Raw genomic sequence first — 25,014 nt, forward strand, 5'->3', positions numbered from 1 at the left:
AAGAAAGAGAATGAAAAATGAGAGAGAATGAACACATGAAAAATTCCATGCCCTATACATTTATTAGTTCAGTATCAATAAGATTTTGGAGTAAAAAAAAAAAAAGAAAGGAAAGGAAAGGGAAGAAAAGTCCATATTTCAGTTATCTTTCTTTTGGGGGCAAATGTTGTAACTGCTATAAGAGTGTACAGAAATAGCTTCTTCCTTTCCCTCCCCAGTAACCAACTGGGCCCTTCAGAAAGAGCAGATGCCCAGGGTGGGATCCAACTGACCTGATTTTGGACACTTAATATGTTGATAATTAGAACTGGGTTACCTGTCTGGACTATCTTCACAGTGAAGAAACAGGCAGTTGTATGACACCATTCCTCTCAGTTAAAATAAATACTGGTAATAAATAGGTCAAATTAATCACATCCTAGAAATGTTGTTAAAGGGAGCCCAAGGTGACTAATAGAGATGCAGATCATAAATATGCCAGATAATTCAGGCAGGAAGGGACCTCAGTATGTCTCCAGTCAAACCTCCTGCTTGCTGAGGTCATATCGAGTTCCTCAGGGTTGCCTCTAGTCAAGTCTTGACCACCTCCAAAGATGGAAATGGCACAGTCTCTCTTGACCTGTTGCTTCACCCAGCTGTCTTCATGGGGAAAAAAAATCTTCCTTATATCCAGTCTGTTTCAGCTTGTGCTTGTAGTCTCTTCCTATCCCACCAGGCACTGCTGGGAAGAGCATCTCTCCATCTCCTTCCTCACCTCTCCACAGGCACTGGGGGCTGCTGTTCAGTGTCTCTGGAGCTGTCACCTCTCCCAGCTGGACAAACCTTGATCTCTGAGCTTCTCCTCACAGGCCAAGTGTTTCTGTCCCAACCACCCTTGTGGCCCTCCACTGAATTCACCCCAGTTTCCCAGGGTAGTCCAAAATTGGATGCATTATTTATAGAGTCACGGAATGATTTGGGTTAGAAGGGACATCTAAAGGTCATCTTGTCCAACCCTTCCCACTAGACCAGGTTGCTCCAAGCCCCATCCAATCTGACTGGGAGCACTTCCTGAGGTGGGACATGCACACCTTCTCTGGGAAATCAATTCTAATGTCTCACCACCCACATCATAAAAATTTTCTTCCTTCTCCCCAGTCATAATTTACTCTCTTTCAGAAAAAACCATTATGTCTTATCCTGTCACTACAGGCTTTGGTAAAAAAGATATCTCTTAGTCTTTCTTACAAACCCCATTGAAGTATTGGAGGCTACAATAAGGTCTCCTTGGATCCTTCTCTTCTCCAGACTGAACAACCCTAACTCTCAGCCTTTTCTCATAGGAGAGGTTCTTCAGTACTCTGATCATGTTTGTGGCCCTTCTCTGGACTCACTCTCACTCATCAATGTCTTTCTTATACTGAGGACCCTAGAGCTGAACATATTACTCCAGGTTTTGTCTCATGAGAGTAAAGTTGAGACAGCTGGTGATCACTCTTCTTTGAATGCAGCCCAGGATACTGTTGGCTTTCTGGGCACACATAACTGGTTTATATTAATTTTTTCATCTACCAGTAGCCTCAAGTCTTTCTCTACAGGGCTGCTCTCAAACCATTCACTACTCAGTCTATACTGATACTGATGATTGCCCTGATGCAGGACCTTGCACTTACTGAACTTCATGAGATTCACATTTTTCTACTCCTTAAGCCTGTCAGCATCCCTCTGGATGACATATCTTCCCTCAAATATATCAACTGCACCATTCAGCTTGCTGTCATCTACAAGCTTACTGAAGGTGCACTCAATTGTCTTATGTCATTAATAAAGTTACTGAACAGTGCAGGTCCCCATACAGACCCCAGAGGACACCACTTGTCACTGGTCTCCATCTGGGTATTGAGCTATTGACCAGTACCCTCTGGATCTAACCATCCAGTTCCTCCTCCATTCATCAAATCTTTATTTCTTCAATACAGCAACAAGGATGATGGGTGGGACTGTGTCAAAGGCCTTACAGAAGTCCAGGTGGATGACATCAGTTTATCTTCCTTTATGCATCAATGCAGTCGTTCCACAGTAGAAGCCACCATATTTGTAAGGAACAATTTACCCTTTGTGGAGCTATGTGGGCTCTCTAATCACCTCCCTGTCATCCTGCCATTTAGCTGTGGTCTAGCAAATACTAAGTAAAGCAGGGGATAATCACTCTCCTTGACTTGCTAGGCTTCTGTTAACACTGCCCTGGTTGCTGCTGGCTCTCTTGATGCTGGGATACTCAGCTTCCTGTCTCCCAGGGCCTCCTCCTGAAACTGCTGTTCCCCAGGCCATCAGTCCTCAGTCTGTATCACTGCCAGGGAGTCTTCCTTCTCCAAGGCAGGATTTTGCATTTCTTCTTGTTGACTTTAATGTAGTTCCTGTCAATCCATTCTTTCCAGCATGTCTATGTCCCTCTGGGTGTCAACCCAGCCTTCCAGCTTACCTACTGGTCCCCCCAGTTTGATATCATCTGCCACCTTTCTGGGAGTGCATTGAATCACCTCCTCAAGGTGACTAATACAGATGTTAAGCAGGACAGATCCAAGTATAGATCCTGATCAATACCAGCCTCCATGTGGAATTGCCCTCTGAGCCTTGTCATCCAACCGGTTCTTTACCTATCTGGCTGCTCCCTGAACCCTAGTGTCTTAACAGGGGTACAAGAACATTATGGGAAACAGCATCATAACCTTCCTGAAGTCAAGGTAGGTGTTGTCTTCTGTCATTTGTAAGTCCAACACCTTATCCTGGAAGGCAGTCAGGTGGGTCAAGCATGATTTGCGAGTGGTAGATCCATTCTGTGCCCAGAAATATGTTCCCAGAGTACTCATTCCATAATTTTCCCAGTAGCTGATGTGAAGCTGACTGACCTATAGTTGCCTGGATCATCCTTTCAGATTTTTCTGAAGATGTTTTATTCCCTCCAGTCATCAGAGATAGTCTGTGATCTCCATGAATTTTTAAAGCAGATATGAAGCAGCCCCGTGAAGACATCAGCCAGCTCTCTCAGCCCTCCCTGGTGCAGCCCTATAGATCACATGGAGTTGCTTGGCATGAGACTTCTGATGTAACTCCTGACTCAGTCCTCAACCACAGATAATTTCTTTTCCTCCTTGAACTTTGTCTTTGTGTACAAGGGGATTCATTAGCTTATCTGTATCTTTGGCCACTTAAATCACTCACTGCCCTCAGCAAGAGGCCCTGCATCTGAAGCTGGGTACACTGAATCATAACTCTTGCTAAAGTCATGTGGCTTTAGATCAAAGTTAAGAGTTAAGCACAATATGCAAAACAGTAGTATTGTGGATGCGCACATTACTGCAGCTTTAGTTAACTTTCATTATGAAGAGCAGCGTCTTTGGTTACTGAAGTATAGAGATACACTTTTAAAGGCTTATTTAAGGGAAAAAGTAGGTTCTGAACTCCAGTCTTATGATGCACATAACAGGTTCTCCTCCCCCACTACTCTGCTCTGGTGAGGCTGCATCTGGAATATCGTGTTTAGTTCTGGGCTCCTCAGTTCAAGAAGGACAGGGAACTGCTTGAAAGAGTCCAGCACAGAGCCATCAAGATGGTTAAGGGAGTGGAACATCTCCCTTATGAGGAAAGGCTGAGGGAACTGGGGCTTTTCAGCTTGGAGGAGAGGAGAATGAGGGGTGACCTCATTAATGTTTATAAATATGTAAAGGGCAAGTGCCAGGAGGACAGAGCCAGGCTCTTCTCAATTATGTCCAACGATAGGACAAGGGGCAATATGTACAAGCTGGACCATAGAAGGTTCCACATAAATATAAGGAAAAACTTTTTCATTGTTAGGGTGACAGAGCACTGGAACAGTCTGTACAGGGAGATTGTGGAGTCTCCTTCTCTGGAGATACTCAAAAGCTGCCTGGATGCATTCCTATGTGACCTGCTGTAGGTGACACTGCTCCGGCAGGGAGGTTGGACTAGATGATCTTTAGAGGTCCCTTCCAGCCCCTAACTTTCTGTGAGGTTATGCAGAGCACTGGTCAGCCATCCTTCTCAAAGGGGTCCAGAACCTGTCTACTCACAGGGCATTTATTGAAAGGGTTAGCTTGCATGTGCACAGATTAAATGTACTCTACTTAAGTTACAGAGTTAGCTTTATAACTTTTGCCAAAGAACAATTAGATTATCTCTTGCAAAGTTACTTTATGTTCTTAGGTAAGACTGACCACTGACTCCAGACTTTTATGGGGCCACATGTGAACCAGTTCAACCCACTTAAATCTGGCAGGGCTTCAGAGCCAGCTGGTATTCTCTTTGCATAACACAGCTGAGAACTCCTCAGTCAGTGAAGGTGAGTCTTGCCCATGCAGGGGGGTTGAATCTTGATGATCTCTTCCAACTCAAACCATTTCTATGATTCCTCTTGCTCCCTCATTATCTAACAAGGTATCTGTGGGCTTTCTCCAAAGCACTTGTTTCTAAGCCAACAAAAATATACTAAATGTTGATAGGAGTCACATTGTGGAGCTGCAAGAGCTTTCTTTCTCTGTCTTTTGTCTATGATGTAATGGCAAATAAGTTTAAAGGAATTATTTCCATATAAATCCTGTTGTAACATCTAAACTTCAGTATTATCAGTATTCTTATCCACACTGTTGTCTCCTCAGTATTTCTGATATCATTTTTTATGTGTGAATTTTGCCAAAATTATCTGAGTACAAACTAATTTCTAGCTATAATTTTATGATTAGAGTTATATAGGGAAACATAAAGAGTTATAACAGGCAAATGAATTATTCTTTGAAAAATATTTTCATAGTAATAACTCCACAGCCTACATTTCAAAATATCACCAATTATTTTGAATGAAGTTTTGCAACCCTAACCTGAGTACTAAATATGCCTGATTTTGAGAAAATGCTACAATAAGAAATCACTAAGCAGTTGCCTTCTGAAAATATGCTCCTTTTCATGTATCTCAGGCAGAAAATTAAAATTTAGACACCCAAACCAACAGGTGATATTTGAAAATATAAGGGAAGTATAGAAGAAATCCTGTTCCTGTTGAAACACTTTGTAAAAGCAATTGGCTACCTTGGGGACAGAATTTTACAAGTTCTTAATGTAATAATTGCTCAGCAAGCAAGAACATTTGTTCTTGCTTGTTTGCTTTTGTTTTCAAACAAGTCATAATATTAAGAATTTTAACTAGTAGAAAATTTCCCTTAATATTTTCTGTTCATCCTACTTCCTCTATTAAAAACTCTGTCCTTTGGTTTGTTTACATCTTCTTCATTGGATTAAACTAATCCACATGTATCTTAGTATATTTATAGGAAATATCACTCCCTCACAGATACCCTTTGCTGATGACAATAATTTCTATTTTTAGTTGAATGACATATTTGCCAAGCACTGGTGCAAGTGTTTAGTTTCAGATTTGTAACACAGTCAAGGTTTCTTCAGTGAACAGATTTGTAGACATACTACTGTGGGTGACAACAAATATGTCAAATGCTTGTGTACAAATTGTGCTTATTCTTACATCTTATACATCCAAAATTCTGCTAGCTTCACTCCTCAGAATGTGCACAGGATTTTTTTGTTAGCTAGGTTTTTTGTTTATTATTAACCTAACAGCAAAAATACACCTTTATTAAAAAATTAATTCACTACCATTATCCAATTATTTTTTAAGAAGCTGACAGGGATTTAATTTCATATTGCAGTGCAAGTGGGGCATTACAATGGTCAAAAAGTTATAAGTGCCTAGTGAGAGTAGAAGATCATCCATCAGTGAAACTGTGTCCCATGAGTATTTTGGGGGAGAGCCCTTCAGTGGGAAAAGAGGAGGGTATTTGGAAGAGGTTTTTTTTCCTTTCACCCTGTGACTGAAACTGACCATGGGCCTATGAGAAAAGGAAGAAAAAAAGGACATTTTACTATAATTATAAAAAGATGCAAAAAGATCAGGTCAGATCAGAGTGTTTTTAAGGAATTGTATAAAAAGTGACTGTCATCTTCTTTGTGTTTGTGTCTTCATTCAGGTTTTATTAGAGGGGAAAACAAACAGTTTTATTATATTAGATGTGCTGCATCTTATTTTACAGCAAAATCCTGCACATTTTCACATAAACTGCAGGCATAAAATCCTTGCATAGTTTTGGATTCTTCTAGAAGTAAATTAATTACTTCTAGATTAAATGGGGTCATGCTGTATCAACATTTAACGTAAAAATCTTACTAAAATCCTTAAAAACTACATCCACTGCCTTCCCTTCAGTCACTATTATTATTTCTTTCTGATGCACTTCATCCATTCTGATAAGCTTTACCCTCCTCAGTGACTGCTGAAGAAAATCCAAAAATGCTTTGTAAAAGATGTTAAACACCAGGAAACCTTAATTTCTTCATATTACTGTACCAGCCATTCACTACAACCCTTTGAGCCCTGCTATTCAGCAGTTCTTCCCCCAGCACACCATGTAGCTGCTCATCCACAGTTGGACAACTTGTCCAGAAGGATGCTGTGAGGGACAGTATCAGAAGCTGTACTAAAATCCAGAACAAATACAACCACTGTCTCCCTTCCATCCACTAGTAGGTGACCTTATCATAGAAAGAAATCAAATTAGTTTAACAGAATTTTCCCTTTGTGAACCCATGTTAACTGTACCTGATGACTGCATTATTCTTTAAAACCTTATCTATAGCATCCAATATGACCTTCTCCATATTTTTTGTTAGACTAACAGACCTGTAGGTCCCTTGGTCTTCTCTCATGTCCTTTTTGTAAACTGGAGTAACACTGTCCAGCTTCCAGTCATCAGGGACCTCCCCAGACTCCCAAGACCTTTGGTGGATGATAAAAAAAGAGGTCCTGCCATAACATCAGCTCCGGCTCCTTCAGAACCCTGAGATGAATTCCATCAGGCCTCATCAACATTCAGCTGATACAAATGGTCCCTTACAATTTCATTACCCACCAAGGGAGAGTCCTGTTCCTGCACTCGTGGTTCTTCAGCTCAGGGAACTGGGCATCCCAGGGTTGATCATTAATATTAAAAACTGAGGCAAAAAAAAAAAAAAGCATTAAGTGCCTCCACCTTTTCTTCATCACCACCTGTCGGGTGACCATCTTTATCAAATATCAATCCATTATTTTCCTGGGACCTCCTCTTGCTATGAAAATACTTTAAAATGCCCTTTTTATTGACTGACACAATACTGGCCAGTTTCAACTTGAGCTGAGCTTTGTCCTTTCCTGTTTCTTCCTACACATGCAAACTACAGCTCTGTGATCTGCAAAACCTGACCCACCTTCCAGAGATCATACAATTTCTTTTTCCACCAGCTGCAAGAGGAGTTCCCTGCTCAGCCAAGCTGATCTTCTGCCCCACTTGGCTTACAACATCGTGGTACTGCCTGCTTCTGTGCTTGCAGAAGGTGGTTCTTAAAAACTGACCTGCTGACCCCTGATCCCTCAAAGCAGATGCCCAGGGGACACTGCAGTTCCCCGAGTAGCTTGAAGTTTGCTGTCTTGAAATCTTTCAAATTGGAAAGTAAATTCAGTATTGAACTTTGGTTACCTAAAAGGACAAAACCAAGATGACAATGCCACACTTCAGTTGCAATTGTCCAGTTTTGGAAAGAGTAATCCATAGATTATCTTGGGTCCTGTTTTCACAGATCCCACGCAGAAGCCATTTTAGGTAAAACCAAAGGCATAAGAGTGAAACTTTTTACAATACCACAAAGCCATCAGACAGATCATATATTTCCATTTTTTTCAGGGAATTCTTAAAAAAGTTTCACTCAAGTGCTGCTACAGGAAAGCAGTGTGACTCTCCTACATCAACAGATCAGGCAGTAAAAATTATTGTCAAGGTGCAAGAAAGCAATTTTTGAAGACTCTCTACACAAAATCAAGAACATATAAATGATATGAGAAAATATAACACCTAAGAAATAAAAGAAATTATGACAGATACGAGATATGAGAAGTTCTAAAAATTTTAATTAAAAACATGGAGAGAAATTGTGCATTCTTTGTGTCTTTAAAATAATGTTTTTAATCCAAATATGTCTGAAAGATACTGAGTAACTGTATGCACTGAGTAAGCATACAGCAACACATTTAAAGACCATTTCTAATATTACACTATATTAGACTATATATTCTCCTTCATAAGCTTCACTTTCCTCAGTGGCTGCAGAAGTAAATGTAAAAATAATCAGTAAAAGATATTAAAAAATTTAAAATACTATACAAACCGTTCATAAAATTAACGATTTTTTTTTTCTTGGTAAGAATTAATATATGGTATCTCATTTTCCTTTGATTAAGTTTTATTTTATCTAAGGAAAAAAATGGCAAAAAAGTATTCTACAATACCTCCTCTAAAAAGAGATCTAGTGATTTCTCCTCCACTAAATAACCCAAGTTGTCTCTACAGCGTGACTAGAAAGAAACAATGTCTGTGCTCCCTCTTCTGGCTCAGCAGCATCATTGACCTAAGCAATTTCTTACCGTGCTGACATCAGGGCTCAGGCCTGTGCTCAGCAGAGGGAACAAAACCTTAGAGCACTGAACCGTTTCAGCTTCCTTAAGAAGAAGAAGAAAAAAAAAAGTTGTTTAAAATGGAAATGAAAATTTATTTCCAAGCTTCCTGAATTTTTTTCCCCAAGAGCTGACAATTGAAAAATATGAAAATGCCTTGCACAATGGCCAATAGCTCTTTTTCAACATTTGCAACATGGGAGTAATTTTAAATAAAATTAAAAATTATATAAATATATAGGTTATAGAAATCCTGACCTCTGTGGTATGCAATATGAAAACTTTAAAATAGTAGTTTGTCAAATAAATTATTCACAAAAAAGATTTAAATAATAATTTTAATGCTAAAATCAGATTATTTTTAATTGTCTAATTGTAAATCAACTAACTACGCCCAAACAAATAGTAACAGAAACTAAAACTGGATATCCTCACCGTCACAGGGGCTATTTTTTTTGCATACTTCTGTAGGAAGAACTCTTACAATCAAGACTTCGTGGCTCTGCCATATGCAATTCTGTGTACTGTAGTTCATTGTGAAGAAGCATAACATAAATAATACAACTTTCACCTCAAATATGACAGAACATATCCTTTAATATTTTTTGGAAATCTTTACAATACTTCAACACGGACCTCTTACATCTGTAGTATGAAGCCACCCATCCTTGTGTTTAACAATGACTGGCATCCGTTTTAACTGAAAAGATTATTTATTTATAATTAAAACTGAATTAAGTTTCAGGATAAATGAACAAAGTACAGTTTGCAGTGTGTGAATATTCTTTTAATTACCAGAAGTTGAATTATGACCTTAGATAACTGAGATATCTCAGAGGGAGAGGAGGTTCATATGGTAGCTCAAGAATGGCTTGCCTGCAGTGTGGTGTATCCTGCACAAAAGCTGGCTCAGAAAAATAATTCTTCTCTATGCTTGTTCCATTTAACAGGAACTTGGGGTGGGCATAAGGGGTAGCAGAAAGGGCTATTTATTTACTTTCTTCCTCTTATGGTTTGTGTCTGTCTAACAATCAAAATGGAAATGATTCAGTGTGTTCTATAGTATTTGAACAGCAAAATACGCTGGACAGTGCCAGCTTAAAATCTGCCATTCCAGAAGCCAACAACCCACATTCTGTGCAATGTGGCCCCAAACTGTAGGTTTATGGCCAAAAACGGGGCAAACCATTGTGTGGTGTACAAGACACACAGTAGACATGAGTTTGGAAGTAATATTTGGGATTAACCTACTTAACTACCAGGAAATCAGCTTCTCTTCTCTAGCAGTAAATCAGACACACAGAGCATGTGCTTCATGATCAGAAAGCTGAGGGCTCAGTGCTCTCATCAGTGCCACAGCTGCCTTCAGCCTGGGACAGGTTCATGGAGCCACTGTGTTCCTGCAGGGAATGGTAGCCAAATGGTGGCCTTGTGGCTGCCTCCCTCAGAGCAGTTTGCCCAAGGGAAATGTGAGTGGCCGCTTGCCCCACATGCAGGCACAAATCCAGGTGTGGCTCTGCCCCATAATCATATGCTCACACAGACCATAATGACATGGAACCTGCTGACTGCACTAAGAAGATTTCTGGAAGATGAAGCTCTACTGGTTGGTGTCATAGGGACAGAGCTATGAGCTATGTCTTTCCTTTCCTGCTCCACTGCATTTTGGGAAGAAGAGGAGGTATTAATTACACCCTGGGCTCTTTCCTAGTCATAGGGACAAGCAGGGGCTAAGCTTAATTTTGCTGCCATTGGCAAAGTGGGGCAATCCTGTCCCTGCATAGTACAAGCTAATGAGCAAGCACACAACAAGCTGTGCATGTATTAGTAGAAGCTAATGAGGTTCCACATCACAAGTATCTTGTATTACAAAACTGACCCATTTTAAAATTTAAAATGTAAGGCCAGTTAGAGAATACACAATGTAGACTTAGTGTAGTGTGGCTTCAGAAGTGTGATTTGTGTTGTTAAATGTCCACTGCTGGTAATGTCTCTATATTTAAACTATAATAAAATTCACAGAGCTTGTAGATTTGATTTTTGACTGCAACAACTTGTTCTGACCTTGGGTTTCAAGAAAACCTGTTGAACAACTGCTTTGTCAATTCAAAAAAAGCAACGCTCAATTTATGACTTGCAATCTCAGGCTAAGTGCAAGAGCTCCAAATACTTCAAACACCTGTGGCTTTGGGACACTCTGCCAAAAGCCTTTCATAGAATCATGAGGTGGCTGAAGTTGGAAGGGACATCTGGAGGTCATCTTGTTCAACCCCACTGCTTAAGCAGGGCAACATAGAACTCTTTTTCTTCAGCTATGTCACCTATCATCTTCCTGAAGTAATAGAGAGCAGGCAAGATATGCAGTCCCATACCTTAGGTCACCAGGGTCATGGCAAGTTGTCTAATGTCCACGGAATACTTCATGATTAAATTGTTGTGGTTTCAAAATCAGAGGAAGACATAAAGATCCTTAAGACCACATGCTAGGACAGCTTTTACAGGCCTCAGTTTTTAAGTTGAAATGGCTCCATTTGATTCAATTCACTATGAAGGAGTCAACAGTAAAAAAGCCAAGGATTAAATGTTCATATGAACATTGATCTTTTTTGAGGCACAGTCTAATAAGAGTAATATGAAGCCTACATGCTGATTATTTGAAACACTAGTAAGTGTGTTTATGAGGAATGGCAGAAGTGCCTCAGCTTTCAGATGCTCTGGAACTGGTAGATATTTGCTATTTGAGAAGGAGAGAAAGGGGAAGTCTTCAGTTATGGATCCATTCTGTGACATTATATAAAAGCATATTGATGCCTCCTAAAATGAACTCACTGAAGGGTAGACAAGGAGTATAGGGAGGAATATCGTTTGACCCTTTTACACAGAGCAAAGGCAGTACATCTACATATGTACATATCTAAGTAGCAACCAACAGCAAAACCCAAAACCCAATGAAAGTACAAACTAAAAATCTAAATTATGTAAAAAAATGGTTCTGTTCCATAAAGCCATTGTGATGCCATCTAGTTTCATCAGCCACAGTGTTTTATCCTGTAATCTGATGCTAAGGGCTCTGGTAAACTGCAAGAACGTGGAACCCTTGATCTCCAGATCATCCACTCAGATACATCTGAGGTCTGTAATGACTCAGGTTTTTTTCTGGGAGACATTAGGGCCCCAAGTCTGGAGCTAGTGGCTTACATCCACTACATAAAACCAGAATCATATTTAATACCAGTAGAAAGCCTTCAGTCAGAGATGAATGGTTAAATACAATTCCAAATGCAAACAGATTTTCCTGTGTAAGAAGATGAAGACATAAAAGGACAGATTGAAGAATTTCATTTCTGTCAGACTAACTGACCTAAAGAAAACCAATCCAAAATGTGAAAACAAATAAAGAAACATACAAAAAAGAAAAGTAATTAACCTTTCTTCTGTATGATACAAACACTAACTGAGGAAGGTAGGATAGGTATGGCAAAAAGATGGATGTGCCCAAAAGTTCTTTTCTCTTCTGCAACTACTTATTGTGTTAAAGAAATTAAAGGGACAAATCTGAATCAAAAAGAGATCTACAGACATTTAAGAAAATGTCAACTTTCAAGAAACAGCACTTAGAAGTTGCAGCTTTACACATTGACAAAGATGGTTTATGAGCTTTGGAGAGCAGAGCTGTCAGCACAAATAAAATCTCAGAAATCTCAGGGGGGACTGATATCTCCGTCTTGGCTGGAAGCTGCTCATGTGAATAGGTGAAACAATAAAAATGTGAATAAATACAACCCGTACTTTTTAGACATCAAAGGTCACTGAAATGAGTTAGATAAGACTACTGCAAACCAAGCATAAACCAAACCTATGAACTTTGGGAGTTATTATGTATGAAAACATCCAAGTATTCTTGGGAACTTCACTAGGTTTTTATAAGCCAAAAGGGCTGCTAGAACTCTGTAATTCTGAAGTATTAACAAACAATGGAATTGGTTTGTATTTCCATTAATAACAACTTACTTATATCTGCAGATTATTGATGTTCAAACGCATTTTTTATATCTTAATCCACAGAATATACATGTCAATTTTCTTATTCTTGAGATTTCTAATGTTCAGTTCCTATTAAATTTTTGTTATTCATAGATATGTGGGCAACAGAGAAGAACTTTTTCACCTAAAGCACTGAGGTCACATGTGACTAAAGTTTTATTTAAGTAAGGATTAATCCTTAGTTTGTGTTTTTAAAATTGCTACTAAGAACCTAAAGATGTTGTGTCTTAAATAGAAATAATTTTATGTATAGAAGCTGCTTTATATTTCAGAGGAAATGGTTTCCTCAGATCAAATAAGTAGTTTTACTTCTTACTCTTCTAATTTCTGCTATTAAAGCAAATTGTAATTGTCTGAAAGATGCTACAGAACATTACAGTCATTCTGATGATGAGATCTAAATCTTTCTAAGGCCTTAAGATGTCAAGTCTGCAAACTCTAGAACTAGAAATGTCAGCAGCATTTTTATTTATTATGGCTGGTCTGAATATTGCCACAGAAGTGTGACAACAGCATAACTCTACTAACACTAACTTAATGTTCTAAACTACCAGAGGTAGACAAGTTGTATCCAATGCACAAAATGTATTCATCAAACACTTTTGCTGAGCACAAAATTAATTTACTTACAGGATTATGCTTCTAAATGGCTGGAAGTAGTTTAGAAAATGAAATATCAAACACAGAGAAGTTGCTACCATGACTATACCCATACATTTCATGTGGAGAAGCCTTAGAGGCTATGTTTTCTTGTTGGCTGTTGTATATTTAAGGATCAAAGGTAGTTACAGAGATGAGAGTGAAGTAGACTGACACAGTGCTTGCCTGAATTATTTCCACTAGGCACTGGCTTTTGCAAAGTATTAAGGGCCAGATTCCAACCCAAACTTAGATTCTTATCACAATGCTTAATTTCTATGTGCCTGTCCCTTCAAAAATCCATCAGATTTCCAAGCCTAGGGACACTTTTTACATGTTTAGTCACTTACAAGCTAGTGACTGTGTCCCAGGAATATTTTAGATGTCTACAAAATCGTCTCCAGGGAATTTCAGGCTCTGGTGATTTTCTGTTTACTGACTGGAGGTACTGTTCACCCCTCATGATACAAAGAAACCAAAGTATATCTTGTAACTGAGAAGTACTCACTGAAGTACCCCCTAAAATGGCAGTTTATTTGCTTGACTTGCTACATTCTCCAGTTTTCAACAAACTTTCAAAAGTGATAACCAAGCCCCAAATAACTGAGTGCCAGCAACTTTAGCCTTCTCTAGCTCTTATTTAACTCCATTTCTTAGCAGGCTCTCTGCTAAGGTTCAGTGCTTCTTGCTGAAATGGAAAGCTGTAAATAAGGGTAGTGACTGCCAATCCTCTTGAAAGATGAAGTAAAGTTGAGCACTTTCAAAGAGAAGTAAGTACTAGTAGTACATGGCAGCACGATGAAGCTGGGGATGGACCTTGAAGGAATTCCCGTGCTGAGAGAGCAGGCAGGCATCCTGTCTTATATCCAAAACCATCATCTAGCCTTCACCTCTGTACTCCAGGGCTCCTTCTGCTGTTATCCTGTCTCTGCATGAGAAACGCAGGACTTCAGGATCCTCATAAATTGACAGGTCAGCCTCTAATCTAAATTGATTACCTGAAGTTCCGCTCTGATAAAACAGGAGAGGCAGCTCAAGAGTCATCATCAGCTCTGCCCCAAGAAAGGCAGAGAGAACAATTCCCTTGAAATACTCACCTTTACCCAATGACTGTGAAAAATGCTTCACTCAGGACCTCAGGGCCAACACCAGTCTTTCAGAAGACCACCAGAGTGACTGTGGTACATTCACTGTGGACATTGTCTTTCAGTGCTCTGTTAATGCCAGCAAAAGACACAGGGTATATTAACTTCCCATTGGAAGACTTCCCCACCCCTGTTGCCTCTGAGGATGACTGAGCAGCCCAGTGGCCCAAGCTCCTGTTAGGTCCACCTTGTGGGGCCTGAATGGGCCAGGGAACCACCATTTGCAGGACACTGTTGGCCCTCAGTGGCCCACAGATGTGCCCCATGGACGGCCAGTGTCAGGAAGACATGGACTGCCACTGCCAGCTGACATGTTTTCAGATATATTTTTTTTTTTTCTCCTACATAGAACATTAGGTGTTTGTAGTGTAACAAGGCAACCAGGTGCCCCTAATTGGGCACAGGTGGGCTTGACACAAGCTCATGCTCACTCCCTGGCAATTAGGGGCACCTGGTTGCCTTGTTACACTACAGGTGTTGGACGGGACCTCTAGAGATTACCAGGTCCAACCCCCTCCCCGCCCCGCCACAGCAGGATCACCTGTGGCAGCAGGGTCACCTGTGGCAGCAGGATCACCTGTGGCAGCAGGATCACCTGTGGCAGGACACACAGGAACGCGACATGTGGGTTCTGAAAGCTTCCAGAGGAGACTCCACAACCTCTCTGGGCAGACTGGTCCAGTGCTGTGACCCTCACAGGAGAGTTTCTCCTCATGTTGAGGTGGAACTTCTCGTGTTCCATCTTAAATTCCTTGCCCTATTACTTATTTAAAAAACCCAACAAAACAAAACCATTTTTTTTTATTTTTTTTCTCTCAGTGGCACATCTCTGCGGGACTCCTCGCCACGGGGCGGGCAGCCCTCACTACGCCTCCCCCTCGCCGCCTCTCCCAGGTGCGTTTCCATGTTAAGCCACTCTCCCGCCCCTCCGGGAGCCCTCTCTGCCCTGACGGGAAGGTGGCAACAAACCGCTCCCACCACGGCCACACCGACCACAGCCACCAGCACCACCGCTCCTTTCCTCTCCCCGCCCCTCCTCGTCCCGCCCGGCCCGGTGCGGCCCATCCGGGCCCAGCCCCGCCTGCCGGCAACCCCCCGCGCACCGCCCGTTCTCGCGAGACTCCTTATTCTCGCGACAGCGGCGCCCCGCCATCTTACCTGCTCGGTGGCTGGGTCTGGCGCTGCGGCTGGGGGGGAGAGCGGAGTCCGGGGCCTTGAGCGGACAGAAGGGGGGGGAAGGGTCGGGTCGGTGCGTTCCGGAGCCCGTCGCTCGTCAGGCCCGTCGGCCGCTCTGCCTTTCGCCCGCCGCTGAGGCGGGGAGGAACTGCGGGACGGCCGCACAGCGCTCCGCGGCCAAGAAGCGGCGAGAGCGGGGCCCGCAGGGAGCAGCCGCGCTCCGCTGGTTCCGCCCCCTTCGTGGCGCTGGGCCTCCGGCCCCTGCCAGGCGGCTTCGGCTGAACCGGGAGGCGGCCACAGCCTCTGCGGGAGAGGGAAGGAGCGGCGGGAGCCGGGGTGCCGGCCGGCGGGGCGGCGCGGACCCCGCCGCCGTTGTTGCTGTTGCTGCCGGGGAGGCGGGGGGCCCGGGCCGCTCTGGATGGTGGTTAAAATGATCATAGAAAACTTCGAGGCGCTGAAATCCTGGCTCAGCAAAACCTTGGAGCCCATGTGAGTAGTCGCGACTCTTCCTTTCTCCCCCGCCCCTTCCAAAAGAAACCTCCCTTTGAAAAAACACGGGGATCCTCAGGGGAGCGGGGGATGCTGTGCCGGAGAGGGCCCTGAGGGCATCATCCCGGGAGATGTCCTCCCGGCGCCCTTCTCCCCCGGCTCTCTTTTGTGAGGGCGCCGCGGGGCTACGTCGTTTCCCCGCTCTCCCGGCGCCGTCCTCGGCGGGGAGAGAGGGAGGCAGGACCGTCTTTCTCCGGAGGATGGATGCAGCTTCCCCCCCTAGCGACCGCCGGCGCCTCTCCCTTTGTAGCCCATGGAAAGCGGCACATAATGTGTGTGTCTGCGTGTGCCCGGCTCTCAGCTCCCATGGAGGCAAGGTTAATATCCACGGCCTGCTGCCCTGCCCAGTGACCTTCTCTAGGAGAGCTCAGATGCCATTGGGACGTTTCCCAGGATCCCAGGACCTTCCCAGCAGTATTTTCTGTAGGCCTGTGGCACGTCGTTCTCAGTTGTTTTGGGTAGTTGACGCTTCCTTGCTTCCTGTCCACCCTTCCCCGATTAAAAATTGCATCAGTGCAGCGCTTGGGAGTAGGAGCCCCAGAGAATAATTTGCCTAATTGTGAATACCTGCTTGGTTTCTAAGCATAACATTCATGTGAGTAATTGATGCTCTTCTGCAAAAAGCTAGTGTCTTCCTTCTCTGAATGGTATTTTAGTAGGAAACCTGGGCTTTGCTTTAAAGGTTTGGTCTTTTAGAAGTACGGTGTCTGCAAACTGCACTGTATATGCTTTACTTGTCATTCTGAACCACCATTTTAACATATGTATTAAATTACTTGATTTGAATCAATAGAACTATAACTTGCACATTTATTCTGTTATTAACTTTTCTTATGAGATGTTTGTCCACTGTTGTCTTACTCTTACGCTGTTGTATGGGAGGATGGGGGTGTGTGTGGTGGCCTTTTTTTCCATAGAGCCTCATCCAAGCTACACTGAAATAGATGAGTCTTGAACTTAACTTCAGTGGAGTTTGAATCAAGCCTACAGCAGATTAAACTGAGTGCTCTTACATAAATGTTTGACCCTTAAGACTATGGTTGGATTTTTTTTTATTTGCAAAAAAACCCCCACATCTTGTTGTAATGATGTAGTTTTGGGTGGGTGAATTAGTCTTCATCTTGGGCTATTGTAAGGTAGTATTAGAATAAAGGAGCACATCACTAAGGTAGTATGAGAATAGCAGAGCACATTGTGTTCAGGAGTAATAGATCCAGCTTGTCCTCTGGTGCAAAATGCTTTCTCTTAGTTTCTTGAGTGAATATTCTCTTAATTGCAGTCAGCAGATTGATACCGGTATTTAGAGTGTGCTGTTCAGAGGCTTAGAACAGATAATAAGTTTAGAAAAAACCTGTAATTTCCAAAATAAATGTTGATTATTTCGAATGATAAATCATACATCCTTACTGCTCAGTTGGTTGGTAGCTGGAGATTGATGTTGTAGAATCACTGAATGAATAGTTTAGGTGGAAAAGGACCTTAAACATCACCTAGTTTAAATGTCCCTGCATGGGCAGGGATGCCTTCCACTAGTCCAGGTTGTTAAAGTCCCCAGTTGGCTTTGAACTCCTCCAGGGATGGGACACCTGCAGCTTCCCTGAGCAACCTGTGCCACCCTCACAGTGAAGAATTTCTTTCTAGAGCTACCTCTCTTTCAGTTTAAAACCATTACTGCTTGTGCTAAATTCTGTGAAATTGAAGCTGGCAGTCTGGTGACATTTACAGGAGGCTTCAAATTCCCTTCATTGGGTAAATACCTAAGTTTCTTTGGATTTACCAAATCTGTGTCCAAAATCCATCTATACAGTTGTTCACTCTTTCTTGATTATTATGCATTAGGAGCTCAAGTTTGACTTCTCCAGTGAATAGTTCCTTACCACAGTTTAGTAAGTATCGAAAGTTTGCCATGCTGTTTAGCTGGAGATGAGTATCTTTCCTCAGTCTTTCTCCTCAAGCTACACTCGTTAGCGATGTGTAGCAGTAACTTCTTCGGGCAACAAACTCAGGTTGCACAATGTTTATTTATGCTAACATTGCACTGTGACATCTGCTAGTAGTAATCAGCAGTTAAAGGGTGTAATTGAAATTTTCAGCTTCTGTGACCACTGCTATTTTCTGGTTTTTAGCACTAAAAGGATGAACATGTTTCTGTCAAGTTAAATGTAGTGTGTGAGCAGTTCAGATGTGGTTTTCATGCTAGAAAACTCTGTTGTGGGGTAGGGAATCACTGACCTGGAGGATGTTGATTTCCCTCAATTTTTAGCTTTGGAAGGAAACAAGTCAGCAGGGACTGTTTAATTCAACTGTCCTTCCATTTTTTGTAGAGTCCTAACTGTTATTCCAGAAAGTGTTGGAATTAGTGAAGTAGTATTTTAGTTTCCTAGTATTCAAATATTCTTGGAACTGCAGCTATCTGAAATGTGGGCCTACAACCATGGCTTCTGGCTTTCTGAAAATTTTAGTGTGAAGTTACTATTAAAGAAACAATTGCTTTTGGTTCAGTACTAGTACAGTGAGGCCCTAACACCTCATCTGGAGGTGTGACCATAGCCTGATCATAATTTTTAACTTGTGTTTAATGAAACAAACAATCAAAAAAAGAAAAAAAAAATTGGCCAGCTGTTTTTCTTTTGTGTGTCTGTTTTGGAAACCTGCAGCTGAATGTCCTGGTCAGTCTAAAGAAGACATGACTGCATTAGACTATAATGCAGGAATTATCTCGGTAGTTTTAGGGAGAGAAGGGTATTTAAGAAGGTATATAAATAAATCTATGCATATCTGTAGTTCTGTGTTAATATGCTGCATATCTAGAGCTGAACAGATACAACATGCTTTCTTTTCCTAGTTTTCTGCTAGGGTATATAGCTTGTTTCAAACACATGTGCTTCTGAAACACATATGGATAGCAATATCCATAAAGGTTGTTTTAATTTTCTCATGAAGTTTTACCTTTGAGTTATTTTAAAGCACTAGCAAGCATGCAGACTTTTTAGTGTAATGAAACAAGTGTGTTACAAAGTTGTATTGACTGATCATCATTTGGCTGTTGGATTGTTTTGACATGGTCCCTCTGGGAAATACTGATCATAGTCAAGAATGTTTGGAGGAGAGAGATGATGGAAGATTTAAATTTTTTAATTTTTTGTTTGTGGTGGGTTTGTTTGTTCTAGACTGCTGTAATGCTTTGGTGAGGCCTTGGTGATCCCCCATAAAAAAAACACTCTTTATCTGAGTTTCATTATGTTGCAGTGAGGCAGAAAATGCAAGTGCTACCAGGCTGGAACATTTACACAGTCCAGCTCTGCTTGAGGAGTGGTAGTTCTTTAGTAACTCCCCACAGGTCTCCAGAAAGGGGCTCCAGATTCTGAATAAACTGTGGATATAATCCTTGACAGAATATCAGAATCTGGCTTGGCAAAGTTCCCAGTAGGAAAGTGGGTTTTTTTGTTTGTTTTTTTTGTTTTTTTTTTTTTTTCCTTAAATTTGTTTGAATCTGTTCCTGTGAAAAGGTTAGCCTTGTTTTTACTAATGATGCACTCACCCCTTTGCCTTGTAAGACATCATGGTGTTCTCCCCTTGCCCTAATTTATAGCACTGTAAAATTTTCTTGGTTTTAGTTACTTTGTACAAAGTAAATTTAATTAAAATCTTCTGCTCGCCCCCCTGAATATTACTTATAACTTGATTAAGGCTCCCATATCTCATTTTCTCCACTGTATTTACTTTCATGTATTAAATAAAACTTGCAAAGGAGATGAAAAAGTATCTAAAATAATGTTTATGTAGCATTTAGGTGTACCTCAGTAAAATGGAAAGGTCTTTTGCATTAATTCTGTATGGTATTGTAACTACTTATGTGAGAATCAATAAAATCCAAATTGTTTTAAGATTATTTTGAGTATATTAATAATTGGAATATATTGTGTCAGCATGCCCTTGTATTTAGTTATGCCTTCACTATTCTGTTTTTATTTGGTGCACTTTTCAACCTTTTTTCTTTAAAGCTCATATATTTTGACTGCTTGGACCTTTGCTTAACTGTAATGTTTAATGATTACTTATCCTCACCTAGTTACTTAAAGGCACCAAATAGAAAAGTTGGTGGTGTTAAGAATATGCTAATAAGCCAAGTCACTGAAAGAATAGGAATAACGTAAAGTTAAGAACTTCATCATTCCTTTCCACATACAAATGGCACACTGTCCTACCGGTAACACTCACTGGCTCATTAGAAGGCTCACTGGCTCACTCTTGTTTCCCCTGAAACTTACTAAGTTCAAAAGCAATAGGTGTTTCTCTTAATTTTTCTTACTCTGTTAACACTTTACATTAAGCTATTGATAACTAAGATCAAGCAGAAATATACATCATTGGTATGTCCCTCTCTTACCAGTAGGAAGCTACTCATATACATCTGCTATGAAATTTAGTAATTTGTTCACCTGACTTTTGTAGAGCTGCAGTATTAGAGAAATAGAGATTCCTGACTCAAAAGTGCTGTTACTTCTAAGCTTCTGTAGAATCATACTATGATACAATTAAAATCTTAATATTGTAAGGTGTGGTTGAAGGCAAAAAATAAAGAGGAGAAAATTTTTCTTGTTACAGAAAACCTTTCTTGTTCTTACACCAAACATTGGCAACAAAATGGAAGCCCTTGTCTGTATCACAAGTTGTAGAGATGCTGATGATTTTTGCTGTCTGCATTGAATTTGTGTTGGACAACCAGAAAACTGACAGCTGTTCTGCCTCATGAGAGCTGTCTTAAATCTAGAGGTGGCATTTTAAGCTGCCTGTTCCTGGTTGCAGCTGTATGAACATGTCAGATCTGGGTATGGGGATAATTCAGAGCTATTGTAATGACATCAGTAGCTTATGTAACAGCAGTGGAGGCTGTTGCATTCCTCAAAATATTCCTGTTACTTTGAATATTGTTAAAGAGTTAATGAAAGTGAATGTGAGCATTATAAGAGTGATCTTTCTCTTCTTTCTGAAGTTAATAGAACTGGCTGAATGAGTCTGTCATTCATTTTACTTATCGAACACTGTAGTTTTTTATAGATTGGTTTCTTTTTAAAAGCAACACAACAGAATGGTACAACTGCCTAAATTAGACCAGCTGCTCTGCCCAATGTGCAGCATACATTTTTCTGCACCCACTCAGCCCTGAAAATATGAAGCATGTCTCTCTGAGCCTTCAGACATAACCGTGTCCATCTTGGTTACTATCATGAACCTGGGCATTATTCTAGAGAAATATTAATATTAATCTTTAGGCAAGAAAATTAGGGTCAAAATTTAGATTTTAAATTTCCAGGATCAGAGTAGGACAAATCAAGTGCACCTGCATGTTATTTCCTTTACAAAAAGACCATTCACTGCCTGGAGGACTTCAGACATGCTTTGGCAGTTTCAGTGTATTGTGATAGTTTAAATTTGTCAAGGAGCTAATTTCAGGATTTGCAACACCTTTTGTCTGCACAATCATTAAAAAAACCGTATTTAAAACCCCTTTTCATAACTTGTTCTACCATTTTAAAAATTAGTACATGCTCACTAGCTGTGTCCAAAATGAAGTCTAGATTGAGAGTGGTGGTTTTGGCTTGAAATACAAGCTGTGAAATACACCTGAAATGAGCAAATAAGGGTTTTGTTACAAAGAAACTTCATTGAAGGTTTTCTGTTCTCACTCTTATACTTCCACCAAGCATGCTTTTTCCCTTCAGTGAATAACTGTTCATTTTGTGAAAACTCAAATTGCAGTTCTATAGCTTCAGCATGGGAACTTTTGGATTCTATTTTTCAGCTGTAAAAGGCTACATACCCTGTAGTAAAACACTACTTGCATCTATCTGCCTTTGACAATTTACATTTTACGTTTACATTTGCCAGATATTCTCACCAGAGGGTAGACTTTGGAATGCTAATTTTTTTTCTTTGTAGAAAGTATGAATTGTTATATTGCCAAAAATCTGAAAAAAATCAAATTAATTTTCTATGCAATTGTTGAGATGTTGTCTAATAACTGTAAAATTTAAGCAGCAGTTTGTTCTGATATGCCATGAAAATTTTAGCAAAATAAAGGATTATGTCTTTGTTAAAAATAATTCTGTAGTGTTTACTACTGCACCACAGTATCAGGTCTGCACCAGATACCATAGGTACTACTTTTTAAAAAAATGCCATAAATAATTACTTGTTAAAGGCTCTAGTTCGAAGTAGCTACTTTGCTTATTAAGAACTGGCTTAAGTGATGAATTACAGCGTGAGGAAGTTCATAGCACTGGAGATGTGGAGTTTTTTTTGAAAGAAAAATATTTGAGTTCAGATACTTCAGACCTTTCCTCAAACCACATCTCCTCCAGCAGAGGCTCTCAGACCTGCCTTCCCTTTTGATAATTTTTATGATAAAAATACTTAAAATAAACAGCATGTTCTGTCTCTCACTTTAATATTTAGAGGCTTTCAGATCTGCCCTCTATTTTCATACTTATTACATTAAAAATACTCAGTTCTGTCTTTCAGTGTAATAGGTGTTTTTTTACTGACACTTAAACATATTCATAGGCATGAACCTGACAAAATATGTCCTCAGCACGTTTTATTAAAAGCTTGTGTTGTGTTTATTCTCTCTTAAGGCTTCAAGGATATTTACTGTATACTTCTATTCAATATATTTTAAAATGGTTGTTATGCAATATTTGTGGGGAAAGGTATTTTGGTGGTTTAGCTTATCTGCCATGTTGAATTACTGCTAGCTATTTTGGCAAAGTCTTTCTAAGTCAGTATAAGCTCTATTGTTAATAAGGGGTTCTGTATGTACAGCTACACAGAACATTTGTATGTACAGAACATTTTTTTTACAGGCAACTCTAATATGTATCCCACATCCACTGAATTTGTAAGCTAAGACTGCTGCCTGTAATTGAATGGTGATTATAAAAATCAAAGTGGTTTCTCAGAACACATGTAGTATTTTAGATTTTAAAATAAGTAAACCTGAGTATTGGAAACGAAGAGATTGAGTGATGTTTAATAGCTTGCAAAGTATTAAAAAAAAAGGCTGTGCAGAGGACTGAGTCCTTTTCAGCCAAATTATTTTCTTCTTCTCAAACATTATTAAAATATATTTATATTTAAGACTTAAATTTGCTTGTAGCATCTTCAGCTTTTTCTTTATTTGAAGTACTAATTTAATGACTTAAAAAACAGATGAAATCAGAAAATAAGGATATTGAATGAGGGATTTTGAACTTTTCTGTGAGATTTATTTAAGTTGTGAACTCTGTCTCCTACAATTGAACAAAATATTTGATTGGGTGGTACTTTCCTTTTTGAAGCTTTTCTTTGATGGTTAGCAGTTGGAGGCATCCAGATCATTCTCTAAAGAACATATAGAGCTCTAGCAGGAGAATTCTTCCATCTATCCCTGTATAGTAAATGCTTTTTATTAAAGCAGGATTACCAGAGCAGTCTTCCCTGTTTCATATAGAGCAGTAGACACTGTGTTTTATCTGGCTGATGCAGGACAGGCTCTTCAAAAATCTAGCATTACTAGTTAGGATCATATATGCAAAAAGTGGGTGTAAGAAAAACATGGTGTGATATTTTGTTGTAGCAGGCACTGGCATGTATTTGCTACAGTGGAGATGAGTTCAGATTACTTCTGCCAACTGGTTTTTGGTTGTTAAAGAAAAAAAATGGAAGAGAAAACAGGAGGAGAAATTTATGAATGTCTAAATTTCTATCAAACATCTAATGCACAGATTCTATTTCTACTTGGGTCTGTGGTGTCATCTCAGAAGCAGGCACATGAATAACCTCCTGCAGTGAGAGCAGTAGGGCTGCACAGTCTCTATTACACTGCTAGCCCCTGAGCACATCATCCAAGCAGGTTCACCTGTAGATAGATGAAAATAGCACACTGGCTTTCTGATGTACGATTCAGCTTGTAGCTGAGAGAGGACTGATATTTTTTTGAACTGACACTGAAGGCTGCATTAAGGCACAATTTAAAAAAAAATAAATTGCAAATTCAGATTGTTGGGAAGTAATGAAATGCTTGTGTTAGTGCCTCCTAGAGGCTGTATGATGGGCCTGTGATGAACAGTGTTAGAGGTTGGACTTTCAGATGATCTGCTTGGCTTATGTGCTCTGGGACCAGCAGTGTAAATGAGAGTCTGCAGCCCTATTCATTATAGGAGGTTATTTATGTGCCTGCTTCTGAAATGGCTTGATGCTTGGACAGTATTTTCTTCTGGATAAGGAATTGTGAAATTTAAGCGGGCAAAACACGTAGTTGAAGGAAAACATTTCTGAAGAATTTTCAGTCAGCGTGCAGACTCTTTTTTGGTTAACAGTATATGTTTGCGTTTTGCCAGTTTGGGTTCAACTGGAGTGTAGACTGGTGAACTTTTATTTCCCATATCTGCCAGTGATATAGACTAATACAGAGTACTGGTATGTACCCTAGCAGCTCAGGTTGCTTTTACAGCATGAAATTTTGCTATTGCTGGCTTTCTAGAGGATGCTGAGTTATGTTTGAAGCTTTGACCTTTAACTTCAGAGCACTGTGCTGGGCCCAGGCTATCCAGAGGATCTCCTGAGGATGGATGCAGAGAGATCTGCTTCCTTTGGTCAGTAGATATGTTTGCATAGAGGATGTTGCTTTCTGTGCAGGAGGATAGCTTCTCTGGAGAGAGGAATGAGGTAGCAAGATACTGTGAAGGATTTGGTTTCTTCTGCCTAGTGTCTAAAATACATGTAATTTAAATGATCAACATTCAGATTTATAATTTAACTTCAGCATTGACATGTTTTAATGTAGAAGAGATTGAGAATTGCAGTTTTAGTTTATCATTGTGAGTAGAGGACTTCTGTCTGATACTTAATTCAGGATAACTTCCTAACTGC

The 25,014-nt window shown here is 40.3% G+C and overlaps 1 protein-coding gene across 3 annotated transcripts in view; it reads left to right on the top strand.

The window, feature by feature from the left end:
• The first annotated feature begins 15,818 nt into the window (after window positions 1–15,818).
• Window positions 15,819–25,014, top strand: part of RBM26 (RNA binding motif protein 26) — a 50,054-nt gene continuing 40,858 nt past the window's right edge. For all 3 annotated transcript variants that reach the window (XM_030446240.1, XM_030446256.1, XM_030446247.1), the window contains exon 1: window positions 15,819–16,041. In XM_030446240.1, coding sequence (XP_030302100.1) covers window positions 15,971–16,041 — 71 coding nt within the window. In that variant the 5' untranslated portion in view covers window positions 15,819–15,970. The remainder of the gene's footprint in view (window positions 16,042–25,014) is intronic.

Source organism: Calypte anna, chromosome 1 (genome assembly GCF_003957555.1).
Source record: "Calypte anna isolate BGI_N300 chromosome 1, bCalAnn1_v1.p, whole genome shotgun sequence".
NCBI classification, from domain to species: Eukaryota; Metazoa; Chordata; class Aves; order Apodiformes; family Trochilidae; genus Calypte; species Calypte anna.